General features: G+C 31.5%; 1 protein-coding gene across 3 annotated transcripts in view; it reads right to left on the bottom strand.

Annotated features, from left to right (window-relative positions):
• Positions 1 to 5,267: 5,267 nt before the first annotated feature.
• Positions 5,268 to 15,935, bottom strand: part of LOC141455277 (uncharacterized) — a 48,414-nt gene continuing 37,746 nt past the window's right edge. For 2 of the 3 annotated variants that reach the window (XM_074130193.1, XM_074130192.1), the window contains exon 2: positions 5,268 to 10,829. In XM_074130193.1, coding sequence (XP_073986294.1) covers positions 8,721 to 10,829 — 2,109 coding nt within the window. In that variant the 3' untranslated portion in view covers positions 5,268 to 8,720. Of the gene's footprint in view, positions 10,830 to 12,145; positions 12,302 to 15,935 lie in introns of those variants that run through there. The other variant, XM_074130195.1, reaches the window with a different exon arrangement.

Below are 15,935 nucleotides of genomic sequence, written 5' to 3'. Positions count from 1 at the left end.
GTCAGATGACTATATGCGTAACTCTAATTAATCTGTATATTTGCCTTGTAGAATTTTTATTTAGTAAGGAATAAGGTCAAGCCTGCAAGAAACGTTTGTTTCCCAAGAGGTCTGCTTTAGCTTCTAAATTTTTAAAGTCGAGATTTTGCCTCATTTTTTGTTATTCTAAATTTGTTGATGTATCGAAAAAGATGACGTGATCGGAACCAACTTAGTTTTTTTTGGGGTTCCCGATAAGTACCCTTTGAGAATAAAATTTTTAAAATGATGAATGTCTTCTATTTGTGACTCTGTCTTCTTAAATGAAAACAGCAATATTAAAAATATTGAACTTTGTATATCAATCCGTATTTTTGTAAATGAAATTTCATTATGAGTAAAAAAAAAAAAAAGCTGTGCAATATTTGTTACCCAATAGAAAATGATTTAAGTTTAATTTTCTTTAAAAGATATATTTTTAAGATTCTTATGGAAATACTTTTGTACATTTTTTTTTTTTAAATAACTTTATTTAACTTTGTTTTTTTGTTATTAGTGTTAATTTTGTGAAAATTGGTTGTTTTATTATTTTAAAATGTTGTCGAGGGTACCTTTTTAAATTATTTATTATATTAACTAAGACTTCAAATCATGTATTTCATTTTGAAAATCAACAAAGTTTGTAATATATCTTTAGTTTGTTGGTTATTTATGAAACAAACTAAAATTAAACACAAACTATAAAGGAAAACGTTTTTTGCGAAGAATAGTAGTGATTGATATTCCATTTTTAACTATTATTGCAAGAAATCTGTCTAGACATAAAAAATCTTTGTTTTGTAAGCGAAAGATTGACTTTGGCAGCAAACAAACCAAATATCCCCGATACATATACCCTAAAATTGATATATATTCCTTTAATTACAAAAGAACACATTGCATGATTAACTGAGTATTTAAAGTGACCATAGATTGTATAAAAGAAGGCTTTAATAAAAGTTTAGTGACTAGCGAGGTTTAGAAAGCTCTATTGGGGTCTTCTGTCAGGGCCAGGTGTTCTCTGTCACTTCTTGCTTCTTCGCATCCTTCTGAAACTTGTACTTCGCTGTCTGATTTCTTTTCTCTTATGTATAATCCTTTGATTTTACCATAGCTTTCTTGGAGTCTAACTTGGGTGTAATGAATTTTTTACTGTTTTATTCATTTCCCTATTTATGGTTCTGATGAAAGTATTGGCAACAGTGTTGAAGCTTCAGAAATTAACGAAAATACATTCCTTCTGTTTGATCACCTAAAGTACGTGAGTCACGTTCTTTCCATCTCTGTTATTACTAGTGTTTGATGAATCTTCAAACTCATTTTTATATTTCTTCCTGAAAATTCCAGGGTTTCATGGAGTGGTAAACGTTCTTATTTCCATTTTTTCGATAGTAGCTTTCCGCATTTCACAAGCTTCCATGGGTTTTAGAATTTTTTTAAATATTTAATAAATTTGTAAGTTTTCAAAGATTTTATATATATATTTATAAATATATATAAATTGTCAAAGTTGGGCGTTTTTCAACGTTATGCTTTTTCGTGCAGTTTTTGACGATCAACCCTTATGCAACTGTCCTACCGGACAGTTTTAATATATAAAATATATACCTACCCCATGGCGCTACGGCCCTACAAGGACCTGGGCCTCCTCCACTATTTTTTGCCATTCGTATGTATATATATATATATATATATATATCCGAATGGCAAAAAATAGTAGAAATAGCATTTATATATATATGGCTTGTGCGTTTCTTTGAAACTCCTCCTTTTAATAATCTTATTTCTCTCGATGTCTGCAATGTTATCATAAATGCTTTTCTTACCTTTTCATGTTCATAAATGCATGTGCAGCACAAAAGGCTACAAGTGAAGCAGAATGTGCTTTGAGCATCATTGTTTTCTACCCATCGAATACTGCGGTTCAATCTTTAAACGAACTCCAATCAGTAGTCAACTTGTCATTTCCTCCATATTTTGAACTTATTGTTTTACACCATGCACTTTCAGTCTATCGAACGGCGACATACAACCAGATTTTAAATTATATTTGGAAAAGAATCACATTCTCCCCTCTCTCTTAAGCATATGATAGGTTCGGAATTGGAATTTCTTCAACAGCTTGTAAGAGTGAGAGTGAGGCACGAATTTGAGAACTGCGTCCATTGGCACTCGAAGCTTTCTATGAACTTTATGTCAGCTATAAATAGCTGTATTTATAACATCCTAATGGTTTGTGTCGGACGATCAACAGTAACTTAATTTTTTTCTAAGCATATTTATTTTTTGAGTATCAATATGGTTTTCAAGAATTCATTCAGTTGTCAAGTTAAGAGTGTTAACTGACTTCCAAATTTTCTGAAAAACTCTAACCTAATTTTTGAAGATAGCTGAAAATCCCAAACCAGTCAGAAAGAAGAAAAATAAGCATATTTCCGTATTTGAACTTTTTATCGTGGTACCTTTAAAATATTGGTACTTTGATATCCCTTAAAATAAAGGCTAATTGTCGAACTATTTGGAACCTCTGGCCTACCAAAATAAATATGTTTCTTTTTTTAACTAGTTTGTGAATCGTAAAATTATTAAGGAGAAGGCTGTTTTTTCGGCAATGATCTTCATTGTGCTTCTGTTTAAGTTACCAGTTATCAAGAGTTTCTGAAAATGTCTTGAAAACAGCAATTAGTACGAAACAGTGTTCAGCTTTGTATAAAAAAAAAGGACGAGAAATACATAAAAATTACAATGATTTGATATAAAAAGGCAATTAAAAATATATTCATACCTTTAGAGCTAAAGATCTGCATATGTTATAACCATACCAACAACTTGAAAATTTAAATAACCAGTGGTTTGAAGATAATTTAATATTCAGAAGCTGCTTGAAGGACACCCATGATACTTGAAACTGAATTTATGAGAAAATAAAGATTTTTGTCAAAAAGACTGTGCCTTTGCCGAGAAAAAAACCTTTTCCTATTTTAGCTACTATAATTTTTTGTATATTTGGAAAAATACCTTTTGGTGTATACGCCAGTAGCTAAGTTACCCTTAATAAAGCAAATGCTCAAAAGTGAAATCTCAAATCTTTCTTTAAATTGATAAGATCGGGTCAACAATTGTTACTTAATGGTTGTCTTACAGAAATTTTGTATTTCTTGTAATTTTTGTTGGAACAGTATTTATGAGTATAAAGTTAGTAATCTAACAATCCAAAGTGTTTTATTTAAGTTTGTTATTTTGTAGATTAAATAGTACGTAGTACGGTAGATAGGGTAGAAGTTCTATGTGTTCATAATAATCATAGTCATAACTAGGTGACCATATTTACTGCAATATCTGATTTCAATCAGGTCTGGTTTAAAATCTCTTAGGTGCCACTATACCTTACTGATAGCCATCCTCAGGATCGCAAATCTTCATTGTCTCCTATAGCAATGGAATGCGGGTTGCAAAGCACAGAACTTCATGAGAAACTCTTAGAATCATTTCCAGTGTTTATCGGCAACATGTAGGTTTAGTCCTATAAAACGGCCATGGATGTGGCAGTGACCTGGGAGCTCATCGGCCACAGAAGGGTTTCGGCGTTATGGAGGGATTGAATCAGCGAGTACCCAACCTTTCTGTCATACTTCATCTCGTAATTTCAGCCAGTTAGGAACGTTAGAAATAGTTTGTTTTATTTAAATTTGTTTTTAATTTTTCAAATTGTTCTGTTGTGATTTCTCTTATTACTATTAGGAATTTCTTAAGTCAAAATAGAAAATCTGCACGATTCCAATTCTCCTAAATAGAAAGTTTATGTGTTTGACGGATTAATGAAATGAAAATTTATTTCAGCAAAAGTTTTTTAGAAAACATATAACTAACTATACGAGTATTGAACTACTATGCATGATGAAAGTGAACTGCATAAAACATTGTACCTGAAAACTACTTATTAAGATGAATCAAAAATTGTAAAAATGTATCACGGCTTATTTTTGCAAATTTTGTAAAACAGTAGAGTGAATCTGCATTGATAAAAGAGACTGCGCAATTTCTGTATTGTCCTGTTAAGTGTGAAAAACCCTTACAGTAATTAGGCGAAATGTCAATTAGTGACTTGGACTCATAACTTAGTAATGATTAAAAGGTTGAAAACTATTTTATTTTATTTTTTTTTAATAAAAAATTTCTCGAAATCTCAGGTCAGCGTCATCCGAAAGTAAAGTAATGCCTACTTTTTCAGGCGGGCTTTACGTCCAAGCAACAATTAGGTGTCGTGGACGGAGGCGACTAGCAATATACTTTCCTATAAAGTTCTCGTATTAAACATGAAATAAAATCCAAGACATAGACCAGGAATCGAACCCAGTACTACAATACATATTAGCTTTGCAGGTCACGCCTCTAACCACTCGGCTACCGTGGCGCCTCATTCGAAAAATATGAAAATTAAATATTAAAAAAAATATTTCATTTTTAAACAAAATAATACTAATTAAAAATAACTTTAATTACTTAATTAGCGCTCTTACATTTTCTCTTTCTAGTAGCTACTTACAGCTCACTGTCCGGTGATTGACAGTGTTGTCTGTGGCGAGAGAACACTGTCCAGAGGCCGGCAGTGCACTGTATTAAGCTCTAGGCACCAATGATCTCAGATAATGAAGCGCTTTAAAAATACATAATTAGCACGTTGAAAAGCACCTGTTTCACACAAAACTGATGAATCGGTATTTACTAAGTTCAAACAAAAAGAAAAAAATTGCCATTTTCTTTATTTTTAAAATTGCTTCAGAACATCTAATAAAATACTTCTAACAATGGTTGTGCAGTATTTCTTAATAAATAAATGTAATCCTAATATTTGTCAACAGTTAAATAATTGAATGGTTTTTACGCTTTTTATATAATTTCATTTTTAAATAAAGAAGTCTTCATAGCTCTAATTAAAAAAAAAAATGCACAAATTATTATTATTTTTAAAGAAATTAAAACTATTTACTTACTACACTAAGACTATAAAATCACAGTAAACTTAAATTAAAAAGTGTAACTTTATTTTGATAATGTATTACAACAAATAATAAAAAAGTCATCTTTTTTTTTTGCATACGTTGGGTAGATTCTAATTATATGTTTAGACAGTGACAAAATTATTATGACCGGGAAGGATACCCTGAGGATATTGCGGTTAATATGAATCTCCCAGTTAATTCGTTCTTTCAATTCAGTTTAGGAAAAGATCATCGATGACAGAATGGGCTGTGGTGTGTTGGATTCAAGCTGAATTTTCAAAGTAGTACAGGCTCCTAAGCCTTGCCTCAGTATATTCGGTGAAAATCTGGAAAGTTGTCAGGCGAATGAGGAGAGCACTGTGCTAATTTTCAGTGATTCTAGGTGTGCACTACAAATAAGATAATTTTCAGGTGTTCTGTAGTATTAGTTCCGATAATTTTAGAAATAATGCTTAGGTTGAAGAATGTGGCACGCAGGAAACGTTTTGTTTGGATAAAAGGAATATAAGTTCCCTAAAGCTATCCTAGCAAAAGATGCGGACTTCTGATGGCTGGATTAGAGTCGTTGCTAGAGATACATGACAGGTTAAATAGGAAAAAGATCAGAAAGGAAAATGTTATTAGACTTAAAGCGTCGTAGTCCAGGTTCATCGGTTTGAGGAGATCATACAGGAAAGGCAATTTTATACCACTATATTGCTGCTAAGATTTTATCTTATAACTATAGAAACTCACGAAACTGCACCTCTTCAAAATATAGTAATTAGTCTTAAATGTGACTGTGAGTATGGAGAGGATGTGAAAAATATTTATTCTCCTTTTTCTCACAAACAGAAGGTCTGAGACTCGATTTAGGATCCTCTCACTTACCAGCTTACCCTCATAGCCACTACACAAACATTTGATTAGAAATGAACGACCTGTTTCCATTTTTATTCTAATGAATTTTGTTCACAAAACTTCAGTGGGGGGGATTTAATCCAATTAATTCTAAAACTATGTGGCTGAGTGCTCCAGTATCATTATGCAAATTAAATTAAGTGAAGGTCAGTACTATATAATTTGTAAGTTAAGAAGACGAGGACTTATGCGAGTAAATACAATTAATGATTAAATAAGACTTATTTAAAAAGTATAGAATAGTTAGAAATTTGGAACAAAAAACTGTCGAAAAGAAATGTAAACTACTGAAAAATATAATTTCTTGGGGATGCAGGATTCGCCCCCGCTGAGTGGGGCTTTACAAAAATGTGGAACGTAGAAAGCAAGCTACATTACATGCCATCAAAGAATGCTATATCAGTTCTCAATAAAAGAAATAAGGAATCCTGTTGCACACATTATCAAAAATAAGATTTGACCAACTGTAAATGTTAAAGAAACAGTAAAAAAAGAAAACATTGGTTTTGTACGGTTTTTAATGTAGATAATGCCACTTAATGATTTATTTCTTTTAGAATGCAACTTAGAAAATTATTTTTGGGATAGGAAACCTTTGAAAAAATATTTATGACAATACATCTTTTGTTTGTAACAATTAAACAAAATTCTACATTAAAGAATTAAGTAGACACTATTTTTCCACATACATAATTACACTCTCAATAATGAAAATCAAACACACACACACACACACACATATATATATATGTAAATTTCTTAAATATAATTTTCTAAAAATCCGATAATGACAAAACAATTGGTATTTAAAACCAATTAATTATTCCGAACTTAATTTTTTTTTTACATTCTTCTTCATAGAATCAATATTCTAGTGTAAAGTTATATTCACCTATTTTAAGATTATTAATTAATTTAAAATCAACACAGGTAGTTCATTTCGATAAATATATTTGGAAATGTGCATTTACATCTTACACTGTATGAATAATTTGAGCATGAAATGGGATAGATAACAAAATATTATTTATTAATTTCACATTGGGAAAACTCACACATATGTAGATCTATATGCGAAAATTAAAAATCACAGGAAGTGTAAATTTTGAAACATCGGTTAGTACCTCATAATCAATCCAATAGGAATGTTTCAGTCTAAACACTTCCAGATTAAAGTGCAATTTTACTGAATGCTTTATGTTCGCTTCAGTTGTTGTTAATTCGGAATATTTTTTTTTAATTTGGTGTACAGTCAATATGTTGCAGTCCTGAAATTTTTATTTTCAATAGTTTGTAAAAATTATATTTTACTGGGTCTTGGGAGGCTCTTAAATGACTTTAGATTTTTTTCTATTTGTATAAATCAACACGATTTAAGTTCTAATTCATAAAGCGAATTATGGGAACATTTTTGAAAATAATTCAGATCGTCAAGAAAACTTTTACAACTAGCTGAAAAAAAAATTTAAAATCGCTAATAAACTGTCATGTTCAATTAAACGGGCTCAAAGTATGGGTTACACTCTAAGTATATAAAATGCCTTCCAAAATAATAATAATAATAAAATAAAATTATAATAAAATGGAATAAAATTTAGACACAAATGCACAATTTTTTAAGTAATTTGATTAAATAGTGACTGAATGAAACTACCTGTGTTTTTATAGTCATACAAAAATGTTCAATTATACAGTCCTGGCAGGTAATGAATGGCATAACTCATCTTATGATTTCCCAATTTCTATTTTAATTGTAGCAGGATGCAGTTTTATGCAGGTATCTTGGCCTAAATAATGCGGAGAGGCGATCACAGTAATGTTAACTGAGTTTTAACCAATTGCAAAATTACACATGGGTAAGGAACTCACAAGGAGCTTCAAGAATTGATGGAGATATTTCATTAAAAGAAAACAGAACTTCCCCAATCAAACTAATTAGATATTCTGCAGAATTCTGCGAGTTTATTTTTCATAAAATAGGAACATACTCTTCTTATATATGTCCAGCGGATACTGTAACTACCAACTACTTTTTAAAGCCACACGACTCTGGTTAGGCAGATCTGAGAAGCTTTACTGTGGGTCTCTTACTGGACTCCTTCGTAATATGGCTAATAGTTATTGTTCCAGCAAGTAAAGATCTGGTTTCGCGATTATCTTGGATACGCCGCAGAAAGTTTTATAGAATGCTCTGTATGAACTTCTCTGGTCAATTCGTCTATTTACTGAAGCACACATGCCAAGTTTTTAAGAAAATAGCCATCCTAATATGCCGGCTTCACTTTGTTCTTGTAGAATCTTCAAGGAGCTTTCGAACGAGCTTCTTCAGCATCTCTTGCGCAGTGGGTCAACAACGGCAATATATGAAATAAGTAGGGTTTCTTTTTCTTGGTTTCATCCGAGTAAGATTTATCATAAATTGAAATACCCTACAACGTAAAAAAAAAATTGGTAGAATAAATTAGATGAGAAGTTGTGTTTACTTAATTAAAACATAGAGCTGAACAAAGTACTTTTCTCTTAAAAAAATCCCCTTAGAAAAATAATTAATTGTATCATTTTACAATTAAGGAGAGAATAATTAAATCTGCAAATGACACATTTACTTATTATTTACAAAAAAATGTACACAATATTATGTTTATTATATCACCATTTCACTTTTTTTAAATCCAAAGAGCCATCGTATAAGCACAGCCTCAAAATGCCCTAGTCCGATTTGTTTCCGTTTTTAAGTTTCTTTTTTTTAACAAAAAAAAAAAAAATCCACTTTCGTCCGTAATAGAATAAAGAAAACACTTATTTCACAGCCTGCGGTGTCAGAAAGTAGAAGTGTCCACCAGTACCAGGTAGTTGGTAAGAAATGAGCGATGTACCTCTTGGCAGTTGGTGTGGTGCACCTGGCGTAGTCGGACCTCCAAATGGACCAATGAATTCAGCGTCCGGATTAATTGGTGGTAATGGATTTTTGTAATTCACTCTTATATCCGTATCTAATGGATGTCCGGCCACAACATTCTGTCTATTATAGTTATGCACATAGTGTGGTGAATTTGGTGCTCTGTAAAATTGTGGATAGGATTTTGGTTTATTCGTTGGACGATAATATAATTTCTCTTCATAATATTGATCCTGCAATATTTGCCCATCATTTTGTAAATTATAATCAAAGAAAACGTTTTTCGGCGTTGTTGTTACAAATTTATTATTATATTTTGGTGATGTTACTTCATGATTCAATTTTTGGCCAAATGATGTAAAATATTTTTTTGGTAAATCAACTAAAGGTCTTGGCGATTGAGTATATGTTGGATATTCGGTCTGATAGACATTATAACTATAAGGCCGTACAGTGCTAACCTCATAAAGATATGGCTGTTTAGAGGTAACAAAATTGTTACCTATTTTAGGTGCCTCCAACGTACCATAACCTGGTGCTGAATAACTATATTCATAGATTGGTGGTTTCGTTGTGGTAGCTGGTGATTTCTTGTTAGTCCCATATTTATCTCGGAGAAAATATTCCAGTGGGCTCTGTACATATTTGGAAGTACGTGGTGATGTTTTCACAACTAATGAAGGCGATAATGTGTTCGTTTCATATTCAGGTGGATCGTAGAAGTAATACTTTGGTTTCTGTGTAAAATTTTCTACATAAACTGGTATTGGATTGGGATTGATTATTGGTTTAAAACCAGAATAATAGTAAGGTTCTGGGTTGTAGATACGGGGCATTTTTTTTTCTGTTGTGTTATAATACCTCCAACCTGGTTGATGCTGCCGTTCGTGTAATTTGATTGACTTTAAAGATATGTAGAAAGGTCTCGGAGCGGGTATTGGTATCCAGTTGCCGACCGGAGTATCAGGTGGTAACGTGTGCACAATCTCATTTGGTGAAACTGTGGTGGTTGCTGGGGTAGTTTTGTGCGGCCTATGGGCTATTGTTCTTTGGGTATTTGGTTTGGAAGTTGTTGAAGGGTAACCAGTTGTAGTGTGGAGTCTCGGCGGGCTTTGCGTCGTTGTTGTTTTTGGTTTCACATTACTTCCTTTTGTACGACTCTTTTTCTCCAAAAGTCCGAAAAAATTTGGCGGTGGTGGCACAACAATACCAGGCACCAAAGGTCCCGGCGGTACAAACGATGAATTGTCCTTTGGAAAATAGAAATCATAAGGCGGTGGATAGTATATACTTGGGTCGTCTTCGTCCAATTCTGTGAGGTTTTCTGGACGAGGTAAAAAAGTGCCGACGGGCGGAGGTAGAGGTAAGAGCAAGGGGAACGGATCGAATCCGTTCCCCGCGCGTAAGTTTCCCGGGAAAGTCTCATTAACTGGATACAGACCGTTGAAAAATGGTACTACAGGCAGTGCAGCACTGCCATTTTTACTTCGTATGAACTCTGTAGGGCCGTTATCTTTTAATTGAACTGGAAATGGCGGCGGCACTTTTGGATTGTGTGGTATCTTCACCTGTCGCCTCGGCGCTACATAGTTGTCTATAGCTGGCCAGTTTCCTTCTCCACCAAAACTTCCACCACCTTTCAGAACTAGCAGATGATTTTCTGCCAGCCATATTTCTTCAGGCATAAGCCCGCCTAAATTATTCACATTATCTTTTGGCACTTCAGGATTTACTTCGTAACTAATTATTCCAGGACGCTTTATTGGTTCCGAAAACAGTTCCCTCTGTATGAGGCCATATTTGCCATCGGCTACTTGTTGTGACAAAGTCTTCTTATCTTCATCTTCATCTGATTCTTTCTGAGACTGATTTTCAATATGCCTTTGATTTTTTTCTTTTTTTGTTTCAGTGCGACGTAATGTCACAGTGCTAACTCGGCGAGTTTTGAACTCCTCTTGCCGTGTTAGGCCCCACAATCCGTCCAGCAGCATCAGCGTCACCCATATCACCTGTAGACAAACGAAACAACAGTGTCATCAAAATATTACTGTCTTAAGTTTTAAAGGTTATATGGTTATAATAACGGTGGCTACAGTAACTAAACAATCCTTACATTTTATACAAATTGAATCTCTTCGATGAAGAGAAGCGTGGAATAAGCGCGTTTAGAATACTGCTTAATAAGCACTCAATACTTGTTTTCATGTAGAACGTAATTTCCGAACGTTCAGCCAATCAGAAGATAAGAATGTTCTTATGTCCGAATATTCAGCCGATCAGAAGGTAAGAATGTTCTTATGTCCGAATATTCAGCCAATCAGAAGGTAAGAATGTTCTTATGTCCGAATATTCAGCCAATCAGAAGGTAAGAATGTTCTTATGTCCGAATATTCAGCCAATCAGAAGGTAAGAATGTTCTTATGTCCGAATATTCAGCCGAATGCACACAAATGTTCTGAGTTACACTGCTTGCTCCATCATAAACTATAATAATTAGGTTCTTAATAGTAACTATTATCTTTTTAAATTATGCCTTAATCTCTTTCTCAACCTTGTTGCTAAATCCTGAAAAGGCCCCCACCCCACAATGGACAACTGTGGCTTGGCATGGCCCAATCGAAATATTTTTTCAAAAATTATTGGTGTAATTATTATTTTTCAAGTCGCAATTACATATAAAAGTTATATCATGTAAGAAAGACATTGACTGACTATCCTACTAAAATACTAAAAAACAGAAAAATTTATTCAGTAAGCACTTCAGGTCGACCGATTTTTACAAGAACGTATTTTTAAAATTTTTTTAAGACATGTCAATATTTGAGGTTATTGCTGACAACACTGTCCAACACCAGGGCAGACAGCTATAAGAAGCTCCTAGGAAGGTAAAATCTAAGGGCCAGCAGCTGGATTCAACCCGTGATCTCCGCGTTGGAATTCAGTATTCGCAAAACACTCAGCTAATATCTTCCTTAACAAACAAACTTATAGTAGCACCTTCAGTTGGCGCCTAAACTAAATAACTAAATATCAAATTTAAATTTATTGCAATCTATCGTTTTCAAATTTTTACGAATTGCTGCAGACAAACACACCGTCTCTTAAAAACCACTTAAACGATCTCAAAACGGGACATTTTCAATGAAAATTCAAAATAGAAAATCTGCGCGATTACAATACTTTCCCTTACTATAGCAAGATTAATAGAAAGTAAGAATAAAAGCTTAATTGTAACATTTCTAGTTCGTATTTAAATCTGTAAAACTGAAAAAAAAGTATTTTTGGGAAATGTCAGGGTTATAGGCTGAAACAAGTTTAAATATACCTGTTTTATTTAAATGACAGATGTTCGAGTTTGACAATTCAGAAAACCATTTCAATCATTTTTTTTTTTCAATTAAAAGACGCGTTTTCACAAGCAGGACACCAGTAAAGACAAATAATCTCTAACAACAATTCTAATTTACAAATAATCTTCTAACTCTTATTAATATGGTCTGGACCTTTGAACCATATTAATTCTCATCATCACGGTTTGTAAAACCGCATTTAACACTGAAATACGATATAACCTTACAGAGGAACCTACCCCACCCAATAAGAAGTTAACAGAAAAGCCTAGGAGCCATTTTCGAAATATCCTTTTTTTTAATTATTTCTCAACAAAAACTTAATAGTTTAAAAAGTTGAGTATAAAGGGGTTAACACTATTATTAAACGACAAAAGTTACACAAATCAGCAAGTACCCATCATTTCATTCAAACTTCTGCTCGTAATTTCAGCTATTTAGAAACGTTAGAAAAAGCTTATGTGTTTTATTTAAATTTTTTTTTAATTTTTCTCCCATTTTTCTTCTGATTTCTCTTACTACCATTTTGGGTTTTTAGAGCACTTTAACTTAAACTTTGAACAATGTTTTCAGGAATCCATACGTAAGTATTTAAGAAACACATAAAATGTACATTTGCAAATTTTATAATAATTGTTACTATTACAGTAATTTTACTGAATTAAATTTTCATTAATATTTTTTAGAATAATAAGGTGTCACAGACCCTTATGCTGGCCTTACATTCGTAATACATTTTTTGTTAATATAATCATAAAGATTATTACAGCTTCATAAATAATAATAATTAGGCGCCTTGTTTTAACTCTGTTCCAATTTATTCTTCTGATTTATATTTATTATAGGACAGAGATAGAACAGGTGTTATGAGAAGTTTTAGAAGTTAATTTAATAATATATTACATATAATTATACTTATGTAGTACATAAATTATATACATATATGCGTGTGTATTCAGATTAAGAATATAATTAAAGAAAACTATAATAATATTTAATATTAATAAACTATATTAAGTATTAATTACCATGCACTTAAATTTGATGTCATTTAAAAAAGAACAAAAATTAATTTGTTAATGTTTATTGATTTAAGCATTTAGAAAAGTGAATTTTCTAGCGTCATAATTTTTTTAATGGTTTAATAGGGCTTCATTACAAACCTGTGCATTAATATTTTAATACCTCCTGTTACAATCAATCTAAGTTAAATGAAATGTTACTCTTCACTGAACAAAAATATTTTATAGATTAAAGTGGCCAACATAAGGGCCTGGGACATCTAAATAAATTCTAAACAATAACGTAAGTTGAATGCAGTAAAATTACTTTAAATAATATCATTGCCATAAAATTTGCAAAAGAACATTTTAAGTGTATTAAACATATTCTGTAGGATTCATTGAAACATTGTTGTAAAACAAAGTAAAAAAACTACAAAATGAGACTCGAGAACAAAAATCTATTCGCCATTTTATCCCAGAAATACCAAAAAAATAAACATTAATTCAATAAAGGGGAACTTAAGGTAAACCGTTTTTGACTGAAACCTTTAATATTAAAAATATAAAAATTATTATAACTGTCTACAAGTAGAAAGCCTTGAAGTTGAACTAGTCCCTTAGGTCGAAAATTTGGCAAAGGAAAAAGAAAAATTAGAACTGAAATTAGCAATAATTATGTTTTTCCCTTTTGGATTAATGATTCAGTCACTAAAAGCAATGATCAATATTCTACTAAAACAAAATGTTTCTGGAATGTTTCATTTGTAAGTAATGGTTAATACCAACATAAACAAAATACGTTTTCGTGAATAGGTATTTCACAGAGAAAACTTCAAATAATAATTATAATAAAAACTGTACGATTAAAATATATTTCTTCGAGAAATAAGAAAAAGTATATAATAATAAAAATTAGGTTAAAACAGAAGAAATGTTCTCTTACTGTACTTTACATAATTAAATTGTCTTAAAAACTTATAATTATTTTTTTTTCAGTTTTTTTATACTTTCTCCTTAAAAATCTTGGTATATCCACTTGATACATAATTAAACTTAACACATAATTATACAGATGGAATTTAAAAGATAAAATGACAATGATAATTTACAATCCTGAACTAATATTAAAGTAAAAAGAACATTCAAACAATAGCATTGCATTAAATTCAAAGTATTAGAAGAAAAAACATTTAACTAAAGTTATTAAGTAATTAATTTATTAGTATTAAAAGTATTATTAGTAATATTTAAAGTATTAAATTTATTAAGTATTTATCAAGTATTTAATACAAAAAGTGAATTACGACAAACTTATAAACAAAAAAAATTAATATTTAATTAAATTAATCAGAAATTATTTGTAATACCAAAGTTTTAATTTCTTTTAATATAATTTTATTTAAACGAATATTTCTAAAATTGTTGTCAATTATTATTTTAGTAGCAATTTTTAATTTTCAAGAAAACTTAGTTTATGAAAACTGGGCAAGAAACAGACGCGGAAATTTAACAACAAATATTTACTTTTTTTACTAAAGAGGGTAAGTATTCTAATCATATACATTTTTTTTTCTTTTGTATTGACACTGAGAATTGCAGTGATAACCAATTAGTGTGTGAATGTTTCACAAATTTGATCTCCGAGACTATAATCGTTAAAAAAAAAAATGCTTTTCCGGTGAAAGGTTGATTTAAGGGGGGAAAAATCGTATTACTTCCGGTAGAGTAGTAAGGGAAAGTAGTGAATGATTAAAAACAGCGTCAGTCACAAGTCACGCAATTGACCTTCAAAAACTACTTTAGCTGTCTGCATCAAACGAACTTGATGTTCTGGTTTCGTTAGTTTAATACTGGAATTCCCCTCTTATTCATATTACAAACTGGCAAAATATATATTTTACAAGGTCAGGTGATTTATCTAAATAATTTAGTAATGAGTATTTTCATGGCTTTGATTAAAGGAACATATTCTTTTTAATTTATTTTCCGGAATGGAATTATTGTTGCAAATGATTCGGCTATTAGTAAAGAATGAAATAATGGAGCCATTTTTCAAAAATCAAGTGATTTGGGAACTTACAGTTCGCCAATTTTACCCCTTGAGCCGTCACTTTTCGTAAAGTGCTATAATCCGTCACCTCGGGTCATATTGACCCAGCATTAAAAACTATTAAGTAAAAAGGAAAAACTAACTAATATCATGTTATAGGGAATAGAAATCGAAGACAAAACATTTATTTATACTTTAATAAAACAGAAATACAAATATAAAAAAAAAATCAATAACATAAAGATGTAATTTCTTAATGAGGTGCTGCTTAGCATGTAATGAAAAACAGAGAAAATATTTACAGTTTACAATTAAAATTAAAACAGTTAATTAATTACAATTATTTCTACAGTTAGTGCAAATAGTTAGTGAGTGTATCTTACATATGTAATTTTTACAGTAACTGCAAAAAGTAGGATATTCATTGTCCCTTGTACTAGGGCATATGTGGCATCTTCTTCCTTTTTTTAGGGTTAGGAATGTCTTCTCCATTTGTTGCAATCGGAAGAATTGTTGCGCCTTCTTCTTGCAGATACCTTCAAATTCCGTGGCATCACGGTGCTTAGCAACCTTCTGATAATGACGTTTCGCAAAAATTGATGCCCCAAACTTTTGAGGAAGGTGCGGCGGTCCATTTTGAAATTTAAATTTTTACGTTGAGCATTATTTTTATGTGATATACGCATTAATGGCTGACACATTAAGTAAGTG

Source organism: Rhodnius prolixus, unplaced genomic scaffold (genome assembly GCF_049639745.1).
Source record: "Rhodnius prolixus isolate KJV_2025 unplaced genomic scaffold, Rpr scaffold_45, whole genome shotgun sequence".
Lineage (NCBI taxonomy): Eukaryota > Metazoa > Arthropoda > Insecta > Hemiptera > Reduviidae > Rhodnius > Rhodnius prolixus.
This window is presented reverse-complemented; position numbering and strand designations above follow the sequence as displayed.